The 20,257-nt window shown below is 48.5% G+C and overlaps 1 protein-coding gene across 7 annotated transcripts in view; it reads right to left on the bottom strand.

The window, feature by feature from the left end:
- Eva1c (eva-1 homolog C) overlaps positions 1–20,257 on the bottom strand; it is a 73,721-nt gene that overhangs the window by 21,394 nt on the left and 32,070 nt on the right. For 6 of the 7 annotated variants that reach the window (XM_070030569.1, XM_070030567.1, XM_070030568.1 and 3 more), the window contains 2 exons: positions 17,641–17,764; positions 9,833–9,985 (listed from right to left, as the gene is read on the bottom strand). In XM_070030569.1, the coding sequence (XP_069886670.1) occupies positions 9,833–9,985; positions 17,641–17,764 (277 nt within the window). The remainder of the gene's footprint in view (positions 1–9,832; positions 9,986–17,640; positions 17,765–20,257) is intronic. The other variant, XM_070030573.1, reaches the window with a different exon arrangement.

The following is a 20,257-nucleotide window of genomic DNA, read 5'->3' as shown; positions in this document are numbered from 1 at the left end:
GACTTTCAACTCAAGGCGTGACGCTTGCTAGACAAGCTCAGTCTGGGTTTCACTGCTTATTTTTAGGCTAGGGTCCAGCTTTCCTCTCAAAAGCATGACTGAGCTATGAGCCACCTACTTTAGGGCTTCTTGTCCTCCCTGGGGGAACAGGCATGCCACTGAACCCAGCTTCCCTCCACTTCTTCCTTTTTCTTGAACTTTTCTATCCCCGTTGACCTCATTCCATGATCCTCCAGTCTCAGCCTCCCTTATAGCTTGGGATAACAAGCACATGCCACTGTGTCTGGTTATGAGTAGAAAAGGAGTTTCTTGAACTTTTCTTCCCAGCCTGGCCTCATTTCTTTCCAGGCTGGCCTTATACCATGGCCCTCTCATTCTCCGTTTCCCAAGGAACTAAGTTCACAGGTCTGAGCCCCAAGATCCTGGCTCAGACGGTACGGTAGAAGAGGCTTCACATGTTATGGAAAATGGAATACACATTTTGAAATCTGGAAGTGGATAGCTGGGTAAGCAAGCCCTAAGCCCGTGGGTGCGGCTTTGAGACTGGGCAGCGGGAGGGAGTTAGCTGTGGGGGCCTTGTAGAGAAAATCCAGGGCCAGTGTTGAGGATCTTTATATCCTGAGGATAAGCGCAGCTTCAGGACAGGACTTCCCATGCAACTGCGGGTGGCACAGACGGACTGCCATGCGCACCACGGACCCAGGCTGCCCCAGACCATTGTTCTTGACCTTGAGAACCAGCTGTCTCTTTGCCCTTCACCCCACTGCACCAGACAGATAGAATTAATTGTCTGTGTGCAGGATGATGACCCAAGACTGGGGTGTGGTATGTGACTAATGCTCACCGCTCCAGTGCCCGCCCCACCCTGATGCACCCCAGATGGGACCCACTCAGGACACGGCGTGTGGAACCAGTGACACGGCTCTCCTCCCTCTGCCCCAGAACTCAGAGACTCTCCTGAGACTGGAGTAACCCGGTCTCACTTCAGAATGCTCACAAGGGTGAGTGGACTGAGGAAGCCCTTTGGTTCTTCCAGGCACAGGTGCCCAGTGATGGCGATGGTGGTGATGATGATGGTAACTTGAGGGTGAGGTAGTACACACACACACACACACACACACACACACACACACACACACACACCACCACCACCACCAACAACAACAACAACAACACCAACAACAACAACCTGACTTTTAGTGTATATATATATATATATATATATGTATGTATATGTATGTGCAAATATATGCATATATATATGTATGTAAAACAAAATCTAAGCAGACCTAGATGTAGATAACAAACTTCCCCTGCGTGGCCAGGGACGCACTCAGCGGTAGAATACTTGTGAGGCATGCAGAAGGCCCTGCGGTCCATCCTCGTACCCCAAGAAAGCAAAAAGTAAAACCACAGAAAAGGTTCCTCTCTCTACTGTGCCAAGAGCTCATAAAAATTCTCAAAACCCATCACTCAGCTGAAGACCAATGAGAGGAGAAAAGCCAGAGGGATGATGTGTGCAAGGACAAACAGAATCATCATGACTCAAGGCCATTCACGATCCAAGAAAGGCAAACTCAACCAACACTGTGGGCTCGTTTTCTCCCTGGCAAACAGAACCTTCACAGAGATCAACAGAATGTCCAGATTATGGGAAAGCCACAGTCACACCCCAGTCGTTAAAGTGTTAATTGCAACAAAAAGTTTTGGGAAAGATTCAGATGAGGCGTATGAAGATTCAGATGAGGCGTATGAATGGTAAACATGGGCATATTCTTTTTCTGTAAAACGTTTGGGACTTTATCCCAAGAAAATAATTCAAGAGGGAGGAGGGGGGAGGGAGGGAGGGAGGGAGGAAGGGAGGGAGCACTACCTACAGGCACAAGCTCATCATATATTATTCATAATACTTTGAAAGTCAGAATCAACAAAAGCTATCCAGCCATGAGGGAATGGTTAAATTGGGGAATGTATCTCCTTCACAAGATGGTAGGAAGAGATCAATAAACATCCATGAAGGCAGGGCTCTGGTGGCGCACAATTGTAATCCCAGCTACTCAGAAGGCTGAGATCTGAGGATCACGGTTCAAGGCCAGCCTGAGCAGGAAAGTTCGTGAAACTCTTATCTCCAATTAACCACCGGAAAACCCACAGTAGAGCTGTGGTTCAAAGTGGTAGAATGTTAGCCTTGAGCAAAAGAGCTCAAGCCCTGAGTTCAAGTCCCATGACCACCACCACCAACAATCATCTAAGAGCTAGAAACAAGTGGCTCACACCTATAATCCTAGCTACTCAGGAGGCTGAGATCTGAGCATCTCCTTTAGAATCCAACCTGGGCAGAAAAGTATGTGAGACTCATCTCCAACTAACCAGCAAAAATCCAGGAGTGAAGCTATTGCTCAAGTGGTAGAACAATACCAGCTTTGAGCAAAAGAAGACAAGATCTTGAGTTCAAGCAACAATGTCAGCACAGTAAAGAATATATGTGATAGAAAACTAAAGGAGGAAAAGAAAAAGCCAAAATGTAAACGCTATTATATAAAACATTTCTCTGCCTAGACAGCAGGCCTTGGGAAAAAAATCTAGAAAAATCAGTATCTCATTTAATGAGCAAAACTCATATCTGAATCTTTTTCTTTTTTCTGCCAGTCCTGGGGCTTGAACTCAGGGCCTGGACACTGTCTCTTAGCTTCTTTTTGCTCAAGGCTAGCACTGTACCACTTGAGCTACAGCACCACTTCCAGCCTTTTCTGTTTATGTGGTACTGAGGAATCAAACCCAGGGCTTCAGGCATGCTAGGCAAGCACTCTACCACTGAGCCGCATTTCCAGCCTCTGAATCCTTTTTTTTGTTTCAAATCAATATGATTATGGTGTTTGTAGAGAAGAAAAATGATGACGACGATGACGATGGTGATAGTGATGATGATGATGATGGTGATGATAGTATTTGCTTATGTGCAAGAAGAAAGGAACACAGAGCATCCTCTCACACCAGATGTTCCAGATGCCAATCGCCGGCCAAGCCCCCTGCCAGAGGCCTGTGATGAGATCTGCTCTGGACTCCCATGCGCTCCTCTGACCGGATTCAAGCTGAGCCCAGAGGAAAATGTCACAGCCCCTTCCCCTTCTTCAAGGCTTGTGGCCAAGCCACAGCCAGAGCTGGGAGTGAAGAGCCAGCTCTTATACACTGGCACTCGGAGCCCGGATGCGGCCTGTTTTGGCATGTTTTGGTTGGCTCACTCAGTGTTTGAAAAGTTGGAACAATTCACCGTTTTTTCTCTCTCCAGAAACCCAGATTTCCAGCATCTCCTAAGCGGTTGGAAGCTATGAAAATACCAGGCCCCATTCCCAGCCTGCGGCCGCACACGTGCCTCTCCCAGGCGCCCGCCGTGCTTACAGCGGCCCTGATTCGTGTGCGCTGCACAGGGTCTGCGCAGGCGCCGCTGCAGGTGCGCAGAGGGCAAACATGGGCGGCCTGGCCTCTTTCCACACCGGGAAGAAAAGCAATCGGAGGGACAGGGATGAGGCACAGTGCTGACAAGTGTCATGCAACCTGATTCCTTAATCTTGAGTCAGAGTCAGCCACTCAAAGGACGGTCCTGGCCAAAGGGACAGCTTGGCAAAGGCCCGGAGGCCCGCGCTGAGAACGCTGCAGAGGACCCGAGGGGAGGGCGCAGAGACACCGAGCTGCGCTGTGCCTACACGTGTGCTGATTGTACCGGGCGGACTGCAGGGTTGGAGTTTGGGATGTGCTCTGTTCAATGCAAAGGAAATCCTTTCCACTCTGGAGTGAAGAACCAAGGCAGCCCCAGGTCAGAGATGTCCTCATTGCTCAGACCAGACTAAAGAGACAACGCTGTCCCTGGGAGCAGGAGGAGAGCTGAGGGGAGACAGGTGTGCTTGTCTGAGCATGGTAGTGTACACCTTGAAACCCAGCTACTCAGTAGAGCAAGGCAGGCAGGACTGAAAGTCTGAGGCCAGCTTAGGCCAAATGAGAGGAATCTTATTGCTAACAAAATATAGACAAAGAGGTTGGAGGGTATAGCTCTTGACTTGGCTGATGCCCGTTCCATAGAAAGCCAGCTACCATCCAGCTTCCTCATGGGTAAGGCGGCAGCCCACCCAGACAAGCCATTCACCCAGTACTACTGCCAACATGGCTGAAGGAAGTTGGCGCAGAAGATCAGCCAAAATGGTTGCTTGGTGCTGCTGTCCAAAATACACACAGCCAAGTTAGACTTAGTAAGTCTGAGAAATGGCGCGCCCTCCTCTATATAAGACATGATGGTGGGGCCGGGTGGTACACGCCTGTAATCCCAGCTACATGGGAGGCTGAGACAGGATCTTGGTCTGGGGCAGGCCCCAGCCAAAAATGCCTGCCAATAAAGTTCAAAGCCTTGACTTTAAAACCCCAGTACTACCAAATAAAGAAAAACGTGGTGGTGGTGGTGGTGGTGGTTGTGTGTGTGTGTGTGTGTGTGTGTGTGTGTGGCATGTGTGTGAAGCAGAATGTGTACAGCAGCAAACAGAGCCCAAAGAACCCCTGAAGCTCCTCCAGAAGAATTTCTTGCATAATGAAAGTCTCCGTTGTTTTTTGTTTTTGTCCAAGACCACGACTCAAACTCAGTATCTGATGTTTTTGCTCATTGGCTGGTGCTCTACCACCTGAGCCATGCCTCCAAACCCTGGGTACTTTCTTTCAATGAAGCCATTTTTGCCCAAAGGAGTTAGATCACCAAGGGTCTATTGCCCAGCTTAGCTCAGAAAGCCCCCCGCCCCAGAGAATGGTATGAAGGCAGTAAGAGCATTTCCTTAGCAAAGGGTCTGGGCAAGCCAGAGTACCAAGACTCCTCCCATGACCTGGACACTGTTCCTTTACCCAAGGCTGAAGCAGGGAGGAAGGGGGAGGGGGGAGAGGAACCCATACGGCCTCTGCCTGAATGCACCAAGGTAGTATGTGAGAGGAGGATGGAATCTAAGGAACTCAGGTCAAGGGAGCCGACGAGAGCCACTCACAGACAGTGGAGACCACCTTTGCATGTGCCCCTCTTGCTGCCCATGGAGCAGCCCAATCTCTGCAGATAAGACCCCATTCTTCCAGCTGATTCCCACCCCAGCCTGTCTTGGTGGAGAAGGTCTGCCAAGACTTTCCTCTAACAGATTTCCACCATTCTCAACAGAACAGGCTTCTCAGGATATGGTACAGGCCTGCTTTAGTCCAGTTTTAGTTACTGTAACAAAGTACCTGAGGCTGGATAATCTTATAAAGAAAAGAAGTCTATGACAGCTCACAGTTCTGGTCCACAATCAAAAGGACCCACCTGTGAGGACAACATGAGAGCGGTGCTGTCACACACAGACACAGGGAACGTGTGCGTGTGCCTCTGCTGAATTCCCTTTCTCCTCTGAAAGTCACCGTAGTCAATCATGGGGTCTCCACTGGGCTACTTAGTCCTAGTCACCACCCAAAGTCCCCACTTCTAAATGCGGTAGGCGATGGCATGTCCTCGGGTGAACTCTGAGAGGACACGGGCTACTGTGCCCCACGGTGCGTGTCCTCGCGAGTCAGATACGCTGGTTCTGTCCTCAGTGCTCTGACCACCGAAGCCTGGTCCAGCGCTAAATCAGAGAGTTCAGGTTCTCATCTAAGATTCAGGCAAAGTCCTTGCGCCCGTGGCTGTAACTCAAAATTGATTTTCTATGTCCAGGGGCAGCCACGGGGAGACATCGCTGTTAGCAATATTTTTCTTTTCTTCTTATTTTGGAGGGTGGCCAGACCTGGGCCTTGAACTCTGGGCCTGGGTGCTGTCCCTAACCTCCTTTTGCTCAAGGCTAGTGCTCCACGGCCGGCTGGAGCTGCAGCTCCACTTCCAGTTTTTCTGTGATTAATTGGAGATAAGAATCTCAGGGGTTTCCTGCCTGGGCTGGCTCTGAACCTCAATCCTCAGATCTCAACTTCCTTTGTAGCTAGGATTGCAGGCATGAGCCACTGGCTTCTGGCGTATATTTATTTTCCTTCCTCCAACCTCCCTCCCCTCCTTCCTTCCTTCTTCCTTCCTTCCTTCTTCTTCTTTTTTTTTTTTTTTTGCCAGTTCTGGGGCTTGAACTCAGGACCTGGATGCTGTCTCTGAGGCTTTTTTTTTGCTCAAGGCTAGCACCCACCACTTGAGCCACAGCTCTACTTTGCCCTTCTTTCTTTCTTTCTTTCTTTCTTTCTTTCTTTCTTTCTTTCTTTCTCTCTCTCTCTCTCTCTCTCTCTCTCCCTCTCTCTCTCTCCCTCTCTCTCTCTCTTCCTTCCTTCCTTTTTCACTCTCTGTCTCTCTGTCTCTGTCTCTGCCTCTCTCTCTCTCTCTCTTTGTTTTTGTTGTTGGTCATGGGGCTTGAACTCTGGGCCTGCTGTTCCTGAGCTCTTCAGCTCAAGCTGAGAACTCTACCACAGGAGCCACAGCACCACTTCCGGTTTCCTGGTGGTCAATTGGAGATAAAGATAAAGAGTCTCAGAGTTCAGGCATCGGTGGCTCATGCCTGTAATCCTAGCTACTCAGGAGGCTGAGATCTGAGGATTGCAGTTCAAAGCCAGCCTGGTCAGGAAAGTCCAAAAGACTCTTATCTCTAATAAATCACTCAGAAAACCAGAAGTGGTGCTGTGGCTCAAGTGGTAGAGTGCTAGCCTTAAGCTGAAGAGCTGAGGAACAGTGCTCAGGCCCAGAGTTCAAGCCCCATGACTGACCAAAAAAATAAAATAAAAAGATGAAGAGACTCACGGACTTTCCTGCCCAGGCTGGCTTTGAACTGCAGAACCTCAGATCTCAGCTTCCTGAGTAGCTAGGATGACAGGCTTGAGCCACCAGCACGGCCACGCTGGCTTTCTTTTGGTGGTTAATTAGAGATAAGAGTCTCATAGGCTTTCCTGCCCAGGCTGGCTTCCAACAGCAATCCTCAGATCTCAGCCTCCTGAGTAGCTGTTCTAATCTAGTAGCCATTCTAGCCTAAAGGGAGGACAAATGGAAATTGCAAAGAATAATCATCCCAAAGCAAGACTGCAATCTAGCAGGGTAGACATTAAACCCTAAAGCACTAAGCCTGGCATCTTGCTCACGCTGCGGTGTCGGGTGGGCTCCCAAGGCCTTGGTTCTGCTGGCGCAGGCTCCATGGTTACCCTCTCCCTTCCTCAGCTTTCCACCTGCTGTGGGCACCGCACCTTCCTAGGGTCCCCTCTGCTGCTCTCTCCCGTGGTTCCAGTGGGCATGTCCCCAGGGGGTGTTCTCTGCAGGGACTCTGACTCAGTGGCTACCTCAGCCTGGCCTCCCAGGCTTTTCTCTGAACTCTCAGTGGAAGTCACCAGGCCGCCATAACTCTGGTGTTCTGCATGCCTGCGAGGTCAAAGCCACACGGCTGCCAAAGTCTAGTACAGGCACGAGCCGCACCAGGTCGGCTTGACTGCAGGCCTCTTTCCAATTATCCTGATGTAAAAACAACTCGCTGATGTGTGTCCATGCTAATCTCTTCGGCAAGCTGTTTCTCCGCCACACCCTTCTATGCTCTTTTTCTTAGCTCCTTCCTTGGCCAGGCTTTGAATCGTCCAAAGCTTTCTTGAGTCTCACTGAAAATCTGACTCCAAGCAGCCAAGTACGTCCACGCAGCAGCCTGAGTGCTTTGCTGTTCTGAAAGCTCCTCCACCAGGTAGACCAGTTCTTCACTTGTTCAGTGTGGCTTCCACAAAGCCCTAGGGCATGGACACAGTACAGCCAGGTTCTCCACTCCGTACGGCAAGGACAATGGATTCCCTAGTCTGTCCTTCCTTTGAGCCCTTAGGGAATCATGGGTAATGCTGCACTCACAGTAGCAAACTCAAGACCACAGCATAGTCTCTTCTGTAGGTCTCCAGCCAGCCAACCTGCACTGCAGATTTGACTTTGCTATTTCATAATCTTTTTTTTTTTTTTTAACCAGTGCTGGGTCTGGCCTGGCCCCAAGCTTCTTTTGCCCAAGACTAACATTCTACCACTTGAGCCACAGTGTCAAGTTTATGGTGCTGAGGAATCAAACCCAGGGCTTCATGTGTGCTAAGCAAGCACTCTACCACGAAGCCACATCTCCCAGCCCGCAACTCCACAATCGTGTAAACCAATTCCTTACAATCTGCCCCACTCTGCACACACCACGCATACACCCACATACACACACATGCACATGCACACACACGCACATGCACACATGCATGCACATGCTCACACACACTGTAATCCTCTCTGTTCTGTACTTCTCTCTGTCTGGGCTGGTGTACAGGGTGCATTTGATGCCTGGAGCCATGGGGGTCCTGTTACGACATCATCTCTTAGCTCCCAACTGCAGACTTCTAGGCATGACCTGCTGGCTCTTCTTGCTGAGTACTGTAGATCCAGTCCAGCTTCAAGGACTTGAGATGGCTCTTCCATTCTATCAGGACACTCATTCCAGCCCTCCCGCACTCCCTCCAAATCTGTCTGGCATGCCTGTCACTCCAGAAGATTCCCCTCTGTGCAGTACCCGCAGCCTTCTCCACCTCTCTTCCCTGTGGGCTTTTCTCCTTAGACTCTCGTGCACCTGACATGTGACGGTTGTTCCCCAGTCAGTGGGGGATGGGTTCCTGGGCCCTAGCAGATACCAAAATCCACATGTCCTCAAGTCCTTTATACAGGGGGGTGTGGTACTTGCAGATAACCTACACAGTCCTCTTTCTTTCTCTCTCTGTCTGTCTCCCTTCCTTCCTTTCTTCTTTCCTTCCTCCCTCCCTCCTTCCCTTCCTTTCTTTCTTCTTTCCTTCCTCCCTCCCCCACCCCCCACCCCACCAGCCCCTCAGTGCTGGAGCTTGGACTCAGGGCCTTTCGTTCTTGCAGGCTCTTTTGCTCAAGGCTAGTACTCTATCACTTGAACCATGACCTTGGACTTTTTGCTAGATAATTGGAGATAAGAAAGAGTGTCAAGGATTAGTCTGCCAAGGTTGGCTTTGAACCTCAGTCCTCAGGTCTCAGTCTCCTGAGTAGCTAGATTACGGTGTGAGCCACCAGCACCCAGCCCTCCTATGCTCTAAATCATCTCTGGATCATCTCATCTCTAGATTATTTAGAATACGTAATGCAATATAAATCCATGTACATACTAATTATTATACTGTATTGTTCAGGAAATAAAGATAAGGAGAAAAGAGTTCAGTTTCGGCAGGTTGTTGTGTTTTTTTCTCCCAGCCCTGGGGCTTGAACTCAGGGTCTGGGCTCTGTCCCCGAGCCTCTCTGTGCTCAAAGCTAGTACTCTCCCCAGTTGAGCCATAGTGCCAGTTATGTGGTACTGAGGAATCGAACCCAGGGAGGGCTTCATGCATGCCAGGCAAGCACTCTACCACTCAGCCACATTCCCAGCCCTTGGCAGTTTTTTCCCAAATATTTTCAACTTGAGACTGGCTGAGTTCCCAGAATCAGAACCCGTGATGGAGGGCGGATGAAGGGAGGGCTGACTGTGGGAGTTCTCACTTAGTTCCCTCTCATGGCCTCCTCCTGCACTGCTGGAAGGTCAGTTCCATGATTGTGCAGCTGAGAACCCCTCATGGCCGACAACAAAACCCTGTATACAGCAGGAGCCCAAGTACTCAGTCAGTCAATTATCCAGTCACTGAACAACAGACAGAGCCAGGAATCGGGGGCAGAAGAAGGCTGACCTGGAGGGAGACGACTCTTGCTGCCCATGGCTTCCTCTCACGCAGGTATAGCACTGTCATGATTCCTTCCTTTGGGAACCCAGCACGCTAATCCATGCCAACAGCACCCCAACCATAACCAAATAGGCTCACATACCAAACGGGGGGAGTGGCTGGGCCTCTGAGGAGCAGGTGTCCCCGTCCTGGGTCCTCCTACCATAGGTCGCAGAGTAGATGTTGAGAAACTTGGATTCATGGCAGTGCAGTTTCAGTTCCTGGTCTTCACACACTGTTTTGTTTTTTAATTCATCTGGGTAGAAACAAAAACAGAAGCACCATCAGCTTCCCACAGAAGGAACCCGTGAGCCCCGTTCCAGCCACAGTCACTCCAGTAAGCCGAGACCTCAGGACGGCCTGCCCACTCAGGTCCCCCCAAAACAAGCGCTCCGCAGGAAGCAGGTGGCTCACCCTGTTTCGAATGGAGGGCAGCGAGGGACAGGGGACGGGACAGGCGGTTTAAGTCCTGGATGCCAACTTTTGCCACTTGTGTGTGGCTTCCTGACCAGGCAGGAAGTTTCTCTCCACATGAGGTCACAGATTGCTCAACTATGACTTTTCTCAAATGCTAGCTTGGGACTCACACAGGTGAATTGCACCCAGTAAAACAGCCCCAGCCCTCTTCCTGGTGCTTCCATTATGTGTTTAAACAGAGAGAAATGATAGAAAAGCAAATTCCATCCTTTGCTAGGAAATGGACAGACTCAAGTGGGCAGAGAAATTTTAACAATGATTTTATTTTTAAAAATAATTGTTCGCTAATACTTCAGACACAGGCTTTGGATCATTTAATGCATATTATTTATAGTAGTCTCCCTCTGCAATAAGAGATTCCAGTTTTTTTTCCTCTAAGATATAAGTCACTTGCGATCAAATCCAGTTGGAAAATATTAAGTGGACAATTCCAGAGAGATAGACATAACTTTTATTACAGCAATTGTTACAGCTGTTCCATTTTATTATTGTGGCTGCTGATCTCTTACAGTGCCCAATGTATAAATTAAACTTCCTCATAGGTCTGTACATATTTTAAAAATCAATGCATGTTAAACATCCACTTGGGGGTCTTGGAACATGTCCCCACAGATAAAGAGCACAGTGCAGTCACGTGTTGTCTTACCACTGGATTCTATTCCAGGACATCTGTTGTTGGAATATTTTTCCTTTTTTTGTTTGTGTCTTTAGGTAGTTGTACAAAGGAGTTGCCATTTCACAAAGCAGTTTATGAACATGTTGTATCTTGATGAGGGTCACTCATTTCAACATCTTCACCCATCCCTCCCCTTTCCACCCCTCCCCTCATCTTCTTAATTTTGTAGGCTATACATTGAATTCTTGAGAATTTATTTTTTGTGCTCCAGTACTGGGGTTTGAATTTGGGGCCTGGGCGCTGTCTCTTAACATTTTTGCTCAAGGCTAGTGCTCTACCACTTGAGCTATAGCTCCACTTCCAGCTTCCTGATGGCTAACTGGAGATATGAGTCTCAGGAACTTTCTTGCCTGGGCTGGTTTTGAATGGTGATCCTGAGCTCTCAGTCTCCTGAGTATCTAGAATTACAGCTGTGGCACCCAGCTGGGAATTTTTCCAAGGTATGAAGATCTACAAATTGTACAAATAATCTACAACCTGAATGCATGTTACTACAATGAATACGACAGCAATTATTACACACTGGTAAGCATTTATCTACTTACACATAGCTAACACAGAAAAAGAGACCATGGAAATACTAGTGATGGGTATTTTCAGGTGCTATATTCTTAAGGGACAACCATCTTAGATGTGGCCTCTGATACTGACCAATATGTTGTTATGTAGTACCTGACCCTATGTATTCGACACAGCCAGAAAAGACAAATCTTGAGAAGCAGAATATAGATTTGTGGTTTCCTGAGACAGAGGTGTGATCAAAGAGGGACAGCAAATGATCACAGGAAATCTTTGAGAAAATGGAATATTCTAGAGCTGGGCTGTGGTCATGGGTACACTGGTGAGTAAATTTACTATAGTCCTAAATTGTACACACTTAAAATGGGCCAATGTTATACTATACAATAACTAATATTCATCAAGCACATTCTCTCCCCAGGAGTTTCCTCTAAGTTTTCACTGTATTAGTGGATCTGATACCCAAACAGCCCTCTGGAAAGGTGTTTTCATCTCCTCTGCATATTTTGTGTTACATTTTCAAGAGCCATTTGGGCTCTGGTGGCTCATGCCTGTAATACCAGCTACTTTGGAGGCTGAGAAATGAAGCTCATAGTTTGAAGCCAGTCCTGGCAAGAAAGTCCATAAGACACTTATCTCCAATTAACCAGCAAAAAGCCAGAAGTGGAGTAGTGGCTCAGATGGTAGAGCATCAGCCTTGAGTGGAAAAACTAAAAGACATTGCTCAGGCCTTGAGTTCCAGCCCTAGTTTAAAAAACAAAAGAATAGCTTAAAATAACTTCAAAGGATGTCCAAAAAAAAAAAAAAAAGGAATACAAGGATGAACACAGCTCTGTTTTTAAAATTGCCTTCTAGTTGCATGTGCTATGTTGGGCTAATATGTCAGGGGCTTTTTTTTTTTTTTTTTTTACTGCGGTTTGGAAACCATTCAAACAACCCTCACCCACGTAAGCCTTCCAAAGATGTCTGAGCAATGCACTGAGTCCCACTGCAGAAGCCTGGAATCAGTGATGTTCACATTCCAAATTGAAAACACGAAAGAAAAGAACCCCCAAGTAGAAACTAAGTAGTAATATCCAAAGTATCCATTAGACTTTCTCCACCTTTTCTGTCACTTTTAAGTTCCCGAGCCTCTCTACCCAAATCGGAACAGAAGCTGGACATGGTCACGCACTTGTGTCCTCCTAGCATCCTGGAGGCAGAAGCAGGAGGACTGACCATTCCAGGCCAGCCTCCGTGACACGGCGAGACCACGTTTCTCCTGGCTGGCAGGAGCTCCGGCCCTTGGACACGTCGGCCAGGCGCCCTCTGCGGAAATGCCCTGGTTCACCTTGGCCTTTCACTGTCTGGCAAATGGCTAAGATTTTATCCTTATTCCCAAACCATGTTCCCAGCATCCTGCCACTGCAGACATGACTCACTGAAGAGAGTCAATCCTCTGAAATCACAGTCAGATTTAGTGTTCTTTTTACTGGGAAAAAGAAAACAAACTTTTCCTTGGCTCAGGGTTTACGCAGTTATGCTGAGAATCTAGTGAGAAGGTAAGAGGCCCTCTTACCACAAAGTGACCTGTTTACTTTTTCCTGGGGCTACACTGGGGTTTGAACTCAGGGCTACAAGTTTGCTAACAGGCACTCTCTCACTCCTCCTATGCCTCTAGCCTTTTTACATTGGTTATTTTGAGATAGGGTCTTAGTTTATGCCCAGGCTGGCCCGGCCTGTGCTCTTCCTACTTGTGCTTCCCAGCCATTGTGCTTCCCCCTGTAGCCGGGATAATAGGAGCATGCAACTGCACCCAGCCATTGGTTGAGATGGAGTCTCACAAGCCTTTTATGCCTCGTCTGGCCTTGAATGGCATTCCCCTAATCTCTGCCTCCCAAGTAATTAGAATTGCAGGTGTGAGCCCATGTTCTTAGCTGTTCACTTATTTCATTTCCCTCCTGGTAGAACTGCCTCTTATCAAATGATGAGAGAAGGCTAGGATGTTGTGAGCATAAATAGCCTGGTGTCTGCTCTGGGTCTTCAATTAATCTTGAATTCCGATTCTACATACAGTTTTTCCCTCTTAGCCACGGGGAACATCCCAGCACCTCAGTGGGTGCCTAAAACTGTGGTTATTATTGGACTATATATTATATATATAGTTATATATAGAATGTTTTTTCTATAATGTACACACCCATTGTGAGCTGGGCACTGGTAGCTAATCTCAGGGGGCTGAGAACTGAGGATTAAAGTTTAAAGCCAGCCCGGGCAGGAAAGTCCATGAGACTCTTACCTCCAATTAGTCACCAGAAAACTAAGTGGTGATGTGGCTCAAAGTGTTAGGGCGCTAACCTTGAGTAAAAGAGCTCAGGGACAGCACCCAGGCTACGAGTTCAAGCCCCACAATGGAAAAAAAAAGTCTAATTTGTGACATTAACAACAGCTAATATTAAAATAGAACAGTTATAACAAGGTATACTATAAAATTGCCAGCACCAATACGTACTGTGGTGACATTGTGAGGAATGAAGTAAAGCTGCTTTGAGCACAGGCCCCGGGATACCGTGACCTTCCATCTGATGACCAAGGTACTACCCGGTGACCGATGGGCAGGTAGCATACACAGCATAGAGACAGTGGGCTGGACCAAGAGATAAGTACCTTTCTGTGTGGGTCAGGACCCTATGACAAAAAATGTCTTCATACTGCTCAGAATAGTGGAAAACTTACACTCACGAGTTACAACTGTAGAGTTAGTAGAAATTCTACTTTGAATTGTGTCTGTGTGCTGATTGGTTGGTTGACACTGAATTTTGGATTTTGCTTGTTCCCAGCCTAGCTAGCCACATGCAGGATCATCCTTCCTCCTGGTGTTATGTAGTGTCAGCCCCAGCTCCCAGCCAGCCATTCCATCACAAGGGGAAACATGTGCATGTGCTAATACGTAGGATGTGCAGCGGGTAGGTGTGTTAAATACATTAAGCTCTGATTTGTTTTTAAATCATTATGAACCCTGGGCTGGGAAGGTGGCTCAGTGGTAGAGTGCTTGCCTTGCATACATGAGGCCCTGGGTTTGATTCCTCAGCACCACATAAACAGAAAAAGCCAGAAGTGGTACTGTGGCTCAAGTGGTAGGGCGCTAGCATTGAGCTGAAGAGTTCAGGGAAGCGCCCAGGCCCAGAGTTCAAGCCCCACAACCAACTAAAAAGAAAAAAAATCACTATGAACACCAGGCTCCTTCAAGCTCTTCATCTTCCTCTTTCAACCTAGGAGGCTAGGATTAAATGTACAGTTGTACAGTATATCTGCCATATACAATCTAAACATTGTAAATCCAACCATTGTAAGCCAGGCATAGCATGTACACGTTTGCATATCAGCAATGGCTTGGGCAGGGACCGTGATCTATCATGGTAGGAGTGTTTCATTCCTGGCACTGCTTACAATTACAGGTACATGGTGCTATTAAGGTGCAGACAGACACTTGGTCACTAGTACCATGGTTTTAAACTCTAACGGACAAGTGTCTGCAGTAAGAACAGACCACATCCTCCCTCTAGTCACTTTTTTTTTTTTTTTGTCGGTCGTGGGGCTTGAACTCTGGGCCTGGGCGCTGTCCCTCAGCTCTTCAGCTCAAGGCAAGCACTCTACCACTTGAGCTACAGCGCCACTTCCGGTTTTCTGGTGGTTTATTGGAGATAGGAGTCTCACGGTCTCTCCTGCCCGGGCTAGCTTTGAACCGAGATCCTCAGATCTCAGCCTCCTGAGTAGCTAGGATTACAGGCGTGAGCCACCAGCACCCGGCCTAGTCACGTTTTTTTAGAGGAATTATTTCCATCTGCTATTGAACCATCGCTACCCACGACTGAGCTCTCCTCCAGATGTGCCCTCTGCTACGCCTCTTACACAAAACACCGTGGGCTCATTGTCTTCACGGCAGCCTGTGTGGAAAGGGCATTATCTCTGTTTTACAGCTGAGCTGTGCAGCCTTAGAAGGTGTCTCTCCATTGCCCGAGATTCCACAGCAGCGTGTACAGGCAATGGAAACAAGTCCTGATCTGTCTGGGTCCAGGAAGCCCAACTCCCTGAAGTAGCAAAATTGGGGTAAGAGGCAAATATGAGACACCTTAGTGGGGGAAAAAAGGTTCTTAACAGATTTGCTGGTAAACTAGCCTTCTCCAAAACCAACCGCCCGACCCTGATTTGTAGTGTTTGCAAATTTCCTGGGTGCATAAACTCCTATCGTGGTGGGTTTCACGGAACACAAGAAGAGGGACACAATTGCTCTGCAGTCCACTGAGTGGGCAGCAGTGGGCAGCACACAGGCCAGACAGGAGCTGGAACTGGGAAAATAAGGAGACGACCCTCAGGAGAAGCAGCTGGGGGATAGAAAGCCTCCCTCTGGCCTCCCTAACTGCTGGGTCTCAGACTACCGAGGAGCAGGCTATGCAGAGGCTCTGCCTCTCATCTACAAGACAGCCTCACACACAGCCCTGTGTGAACCAGCCTGAAGACAGACTCTGAGCCCTTCCTTGGCAACAAGAGCCCTGGATCCTGCTCCAGCCCTGCAGCCCATGCTCCCTTCTTACTTGCTTGGCTCTAATCTCTCCTCTCCTTCACTGGCCAGATCATACCACCCATCCCCCACAGCCACCGGATTCGGTATAGGCTGCTCTTTCCTGGTCCTGCCCGTCTCCATCTCTGAGTTCTCAACCCATCATCACTTGCTCTGCAGATCCTTGCCAAATCTTCTGCAGTAGCCAGTTCCTCCTGCATGGGGGCATTGGCCTCTGAATGGAAGACTTAGCCTTACTTGGAACCTTGCACACATTTCTGTGATTTACCAAAGAATCTCTCTCTCTCTCTCTCTCTCTCTCTCTCTCTCTCTCTCTCTCTCTTACACACACACACACACACACACACACACACACGCACACACACACACACACAGAGCTGTAAGCTCTGGTTACTCTGCATAGTACTTAAACACACTGAACATGCCTGGTTGGGGATTGTAATGGTGAAAGGCCACGCCACCTTCTTGATGCTCACATTTTCATCGTGTGCATTCACATGTGTGTGCATGTAGAAAAATTAGCACACAAGTCACCAATGAACAAGGAAAATCCCAATGGTGATACTGTACAGTCGGTATCAAATAGGTACTTTTTGAAGCGAAATTTAAAAAAAACAGACTACACTGTACAACATGCCATGATGTCGGCCTGGAGTAAACCCCAAGGCAAGCATTCCGAGGGTGGAAACGTACTCCAACTCTTGTGGGAATAAACTTAATCTAAGTATGGCTCATGCCAGCATTCCCTTTGGCTTCTCTCAGGCATACCTTCCGAGTCTGCAAGAACCATGCAGGGGCTGGAAAGATGGCTCAGTGGTAGAGTGCTTGTCTTGCACGCATGAGGCCCTGGGTTTGATTCCTCAGCACCACATAAGCAAAAAGAAAAAAGCCAGAAGTGGCGCCGAGGCTCAAGTGGTAGAGCACTAGCCTTGGGCTGAAGAGCTGAGGGACAGCGCCCAGGCCCAGAGTTCAGGCCCCGTGACCAAAAAAAAACAAAAACAAAAACAAAAACCATGCAGTCACTGAAGACAAACCAGGCTCTGCTGATGATGGATTAATGATAAAAACCAGTGTGCGTTAGCCACGGCAGAAGGCAACAGAGAAAAATGCAAGGATGAGATTAGAGGCCAGGCTCCAGCCTGCCTCTCTCCTCTCCAGAAGACTCTGCATGCAAGTGCGAGCAGGTTCCCCAACATCGGAAGTGGGGGACTCTGACAGCAACTGTGTCACTGTTCCTAAAGGACAACCAAACCTCGCAAGGCACACGCCTGTAATCCTAGCTGCACTGGAGACTGAGAACTGAGGATCGCGACTCACAGCTAACCCAAGGAAGATTAAAAAAAAAAAAATCTGAGAGACTCTATCTTCTACCAACCAGCACAAAGCTGGAAGGACAGGTGTAATTCAAGTGGTAGAATGCTAGCTATGGTTGAAAAGGCTGAGCCCTGAGTTTGAGCTCCATATTCTCTCTCTCTCTCTCTCTCTCTCTCTCTCTCTCTCTCTCTCTCTCTCTGACTCCCTATGTCTGACTGTCTCTGTCTGTCTGTCTGACTACCTCTCCTCCCTCCCTAGCCCCACCCAATATTCAAAGCTGGATGAACACTGTGGACAAAAGGTTTTCCTCAGGAGCGTGAACGGTTCCCAACCCCAGCACACTGTCCCCTTTGAGTTTACTTACTAGGTTTGCATTTAAAGGAGACCAGGAGGTATTTACTGCTTCCTGGACAAAGGTCAGGTCCAAAGACACGGCTATTGACCAGGAGGTGGCAGGCCCGCTGGTTCTGGCACTCATCCAGCACCTTCTAGAAGGAGGGGTAGAAAAGGAATAGGCTTGTAAACTGCATACAGTATGTGCTGGCCCCCTAGCCTGGGCTGCTCTGGACTCTGGGGAGGGAGGGTGGGCTCCCCATCTGGCCTGAGCTGTGTCACAGCTGAACTGTGTATGGGTGGGAGGGGGGTGCTCTCCACCCCGCTGATCTTTCCTAAAGGAAGACCCTGATTGGGCAGAGCCAGGCCGCATCGAACAGCCAATCCAGTCAACCAGGACTGGTTGAATCTCTTGGCAGAGGCGCTGCATTGCAAAGGCTTCTGGGAACTGGAAGGAGCTCAGTCCCACACCTGTGAGTATAGTCTGGAGGCAGGCAAGGCAAGGACCGGCCTCAGTTTCAAAACAGAGTGCTGTGAGGGTCAGAAACCAGCACCGCACCTTAGAAACAGCCTCCAAGGCCCCAGGAGAGGTCGCGTGGCAGAGGCCTCAGGCCCCCAAACTCTTTCCAGCTTATGCCCAGGCACACAACCAATGGATAAAGTGTCAAAGCTGATTCCCATCCTCGGATGGAATCCTGAGGGGATCCTGGAGTGCATCTCATCCCGACTCCCAAAGTAAAGGCTACAAGGCCTACGTCCTCTCTGTGGAGCAATTTCCTTAGTGGGAGCTTCAATCTGTTGACTTAAAACTTTCCTTTAAATCTCTGTTTCTCTGTCTCTGTCTTTGCGCCTGCCTCTCTCTCTTTCTCTCTCTCTGTCTCTCCCTCTCTGTCTCTCTCTCTGTCTCTCGCACATGCATGTGCATGCATGCTCCCTTGATGTTTTTCCAGCTCCTGGTCAACAAATCTGTCCTATGGACACTTCTAAACACCCTACCCCATACCACAGTAAGCCCCATTGTGGTCCTGCCGTCCTCCAGGTCCTGGTTTATAAGCTCAGAGCCTTTGGACTTGACTCTGGTAAAAAAAAAAAAAAAAAAAAAAAAAAAGGTGCCACACGTAGTAGGGAGAAGGCCCCCAAGAATCTACTTAATACTTCAGGAGTGAACTGAGGAGCAGACTCAGGAGCTCACCTGCTGCCATGTCCTCATCGAAGGATGCTGGCCTACCCCATGTCTCCCTGACCCTCAGAAGCCCTGCAGATGTGGATTGTCAATCAGAGTGCCTGAGGGAACCCCTTCAGTTCCCAGGAGATGTGGCTCTCAGATGGCACACACAGCCCTCAGATGCCACTGGGGGCTTTTTATGACAACCTCAGAGCAGGCCCCAGAACAGGCTGTGTCTAAACTGTGATACAGAGATGCAGAGAGAAGACTTCCTGTGGACATTAGTCAACACTGCGAGGCCAGCAACGATCCTCTTTGTGTTCAGCCATCTGCCCCTGTCTACCTTCAGTTTTTCACTCTACTCCAGGAAGCACTCTGCCTCAGCATCCTGTGTGATCCGAACAGCACACGGGAAATTCATTCCTGATCTCTGAATGAAAAAGCAGCATGTGGGGATGTTTCTGGCAAACCAACCTTTAGAACAACACCAGAACTGTGCTCACAAATGCTAACCTGTCAGCCTAATGGAACATTCTCTTCCCTCAGGGGTGCGTGGCTGTGACAGGGCTCCAGCATGCCAGGAACAGCTGCTTTTCACAAAGTGGGCACTTCTGTCCTTTGGGTACCACCAACACTCTTATTGTGCACCTAGGATGGCAGCAGACAGCCTAGGTACCTGGGATGGGCGGCAGGCAGCTGAGCAAGGAATGTAGACAGACCAACAGGGCTGCTGGTTCAGGGGGACAATGTGGGGTGGGGTCCGGCACACAAAGAAACAGACTTCTCATGTCCCAAAGAAACATGTCAGCCATCTGTGCATGGAAACCACATCAAGGGAATTCATACAAGTACATACTCTACGGGTGTGCTCACCAGCCACATGGCTACTCTGATATGATTCTCTGAATAGAAGCAATAAACTGTGAAAATTAGAAAAAAAAAGTCTTTACATCATTGTATTACTGTTGCCTCTCCTTTTTGGCCATTAGGAAGAGTGACCCAACATAAAAGCTAATTCAATTTCTTGTTAGGCCTCCTAGTGAATTTAGCTCCCATCCACATTTCCCATGGCTAACAGAAACCAACCAATTTCCATCTCAACACCTGCAATGAGAATACCTTGCAATATCTTAATGTTAGATCCTAACATCAGAAGCATTAAAGAAACAAAATCCAGGCCCAGTGGCTCACCCTGACCAACTAGTTACAAATTGTGGAGAAGCCAGAGGTGGAGGAATACAAGTTGTTTGGATAATTGAAAGCCAGCCACAGTGGCTCATGCCTGATACTCCAGCTATTCAGGAGGCTGAGACCTGAGGATCAAGGTTAGAAGCCAGCCCAAGCAGAAAAGCCCATGAGACTCTTTCTCAAATGGTAGAGCACCAAAGTTAAAGGAGAGCTTGAGGCCCTGAGTTTAAGCCCCAGTACTGGCACAAAAGAGAAAAAAAGCCATCAATACTGAAAGCCATCATGAAAACTGTTC

The sequence above is a fragment of the Dipodomys merriami genome, unplaced genomic scaffold (genome assembly GCF_024711535.1).
Source record: "Dipodomys merriami isolate MVZ:Mamm:240054 unplaced genomic scaffold, mDipMer1.0.p SCAF_2, whole genome shotgun sequence".
Lineage (NCBI taxonomy): Eukaryota > Metazoa > Chordata > Mammalia > Rodentia > Heteromyidae > Dipodomys > Dipodomys merriami.
This window is presented reverse-complemented; position numbering and strand designations above follow the sequence as displayed.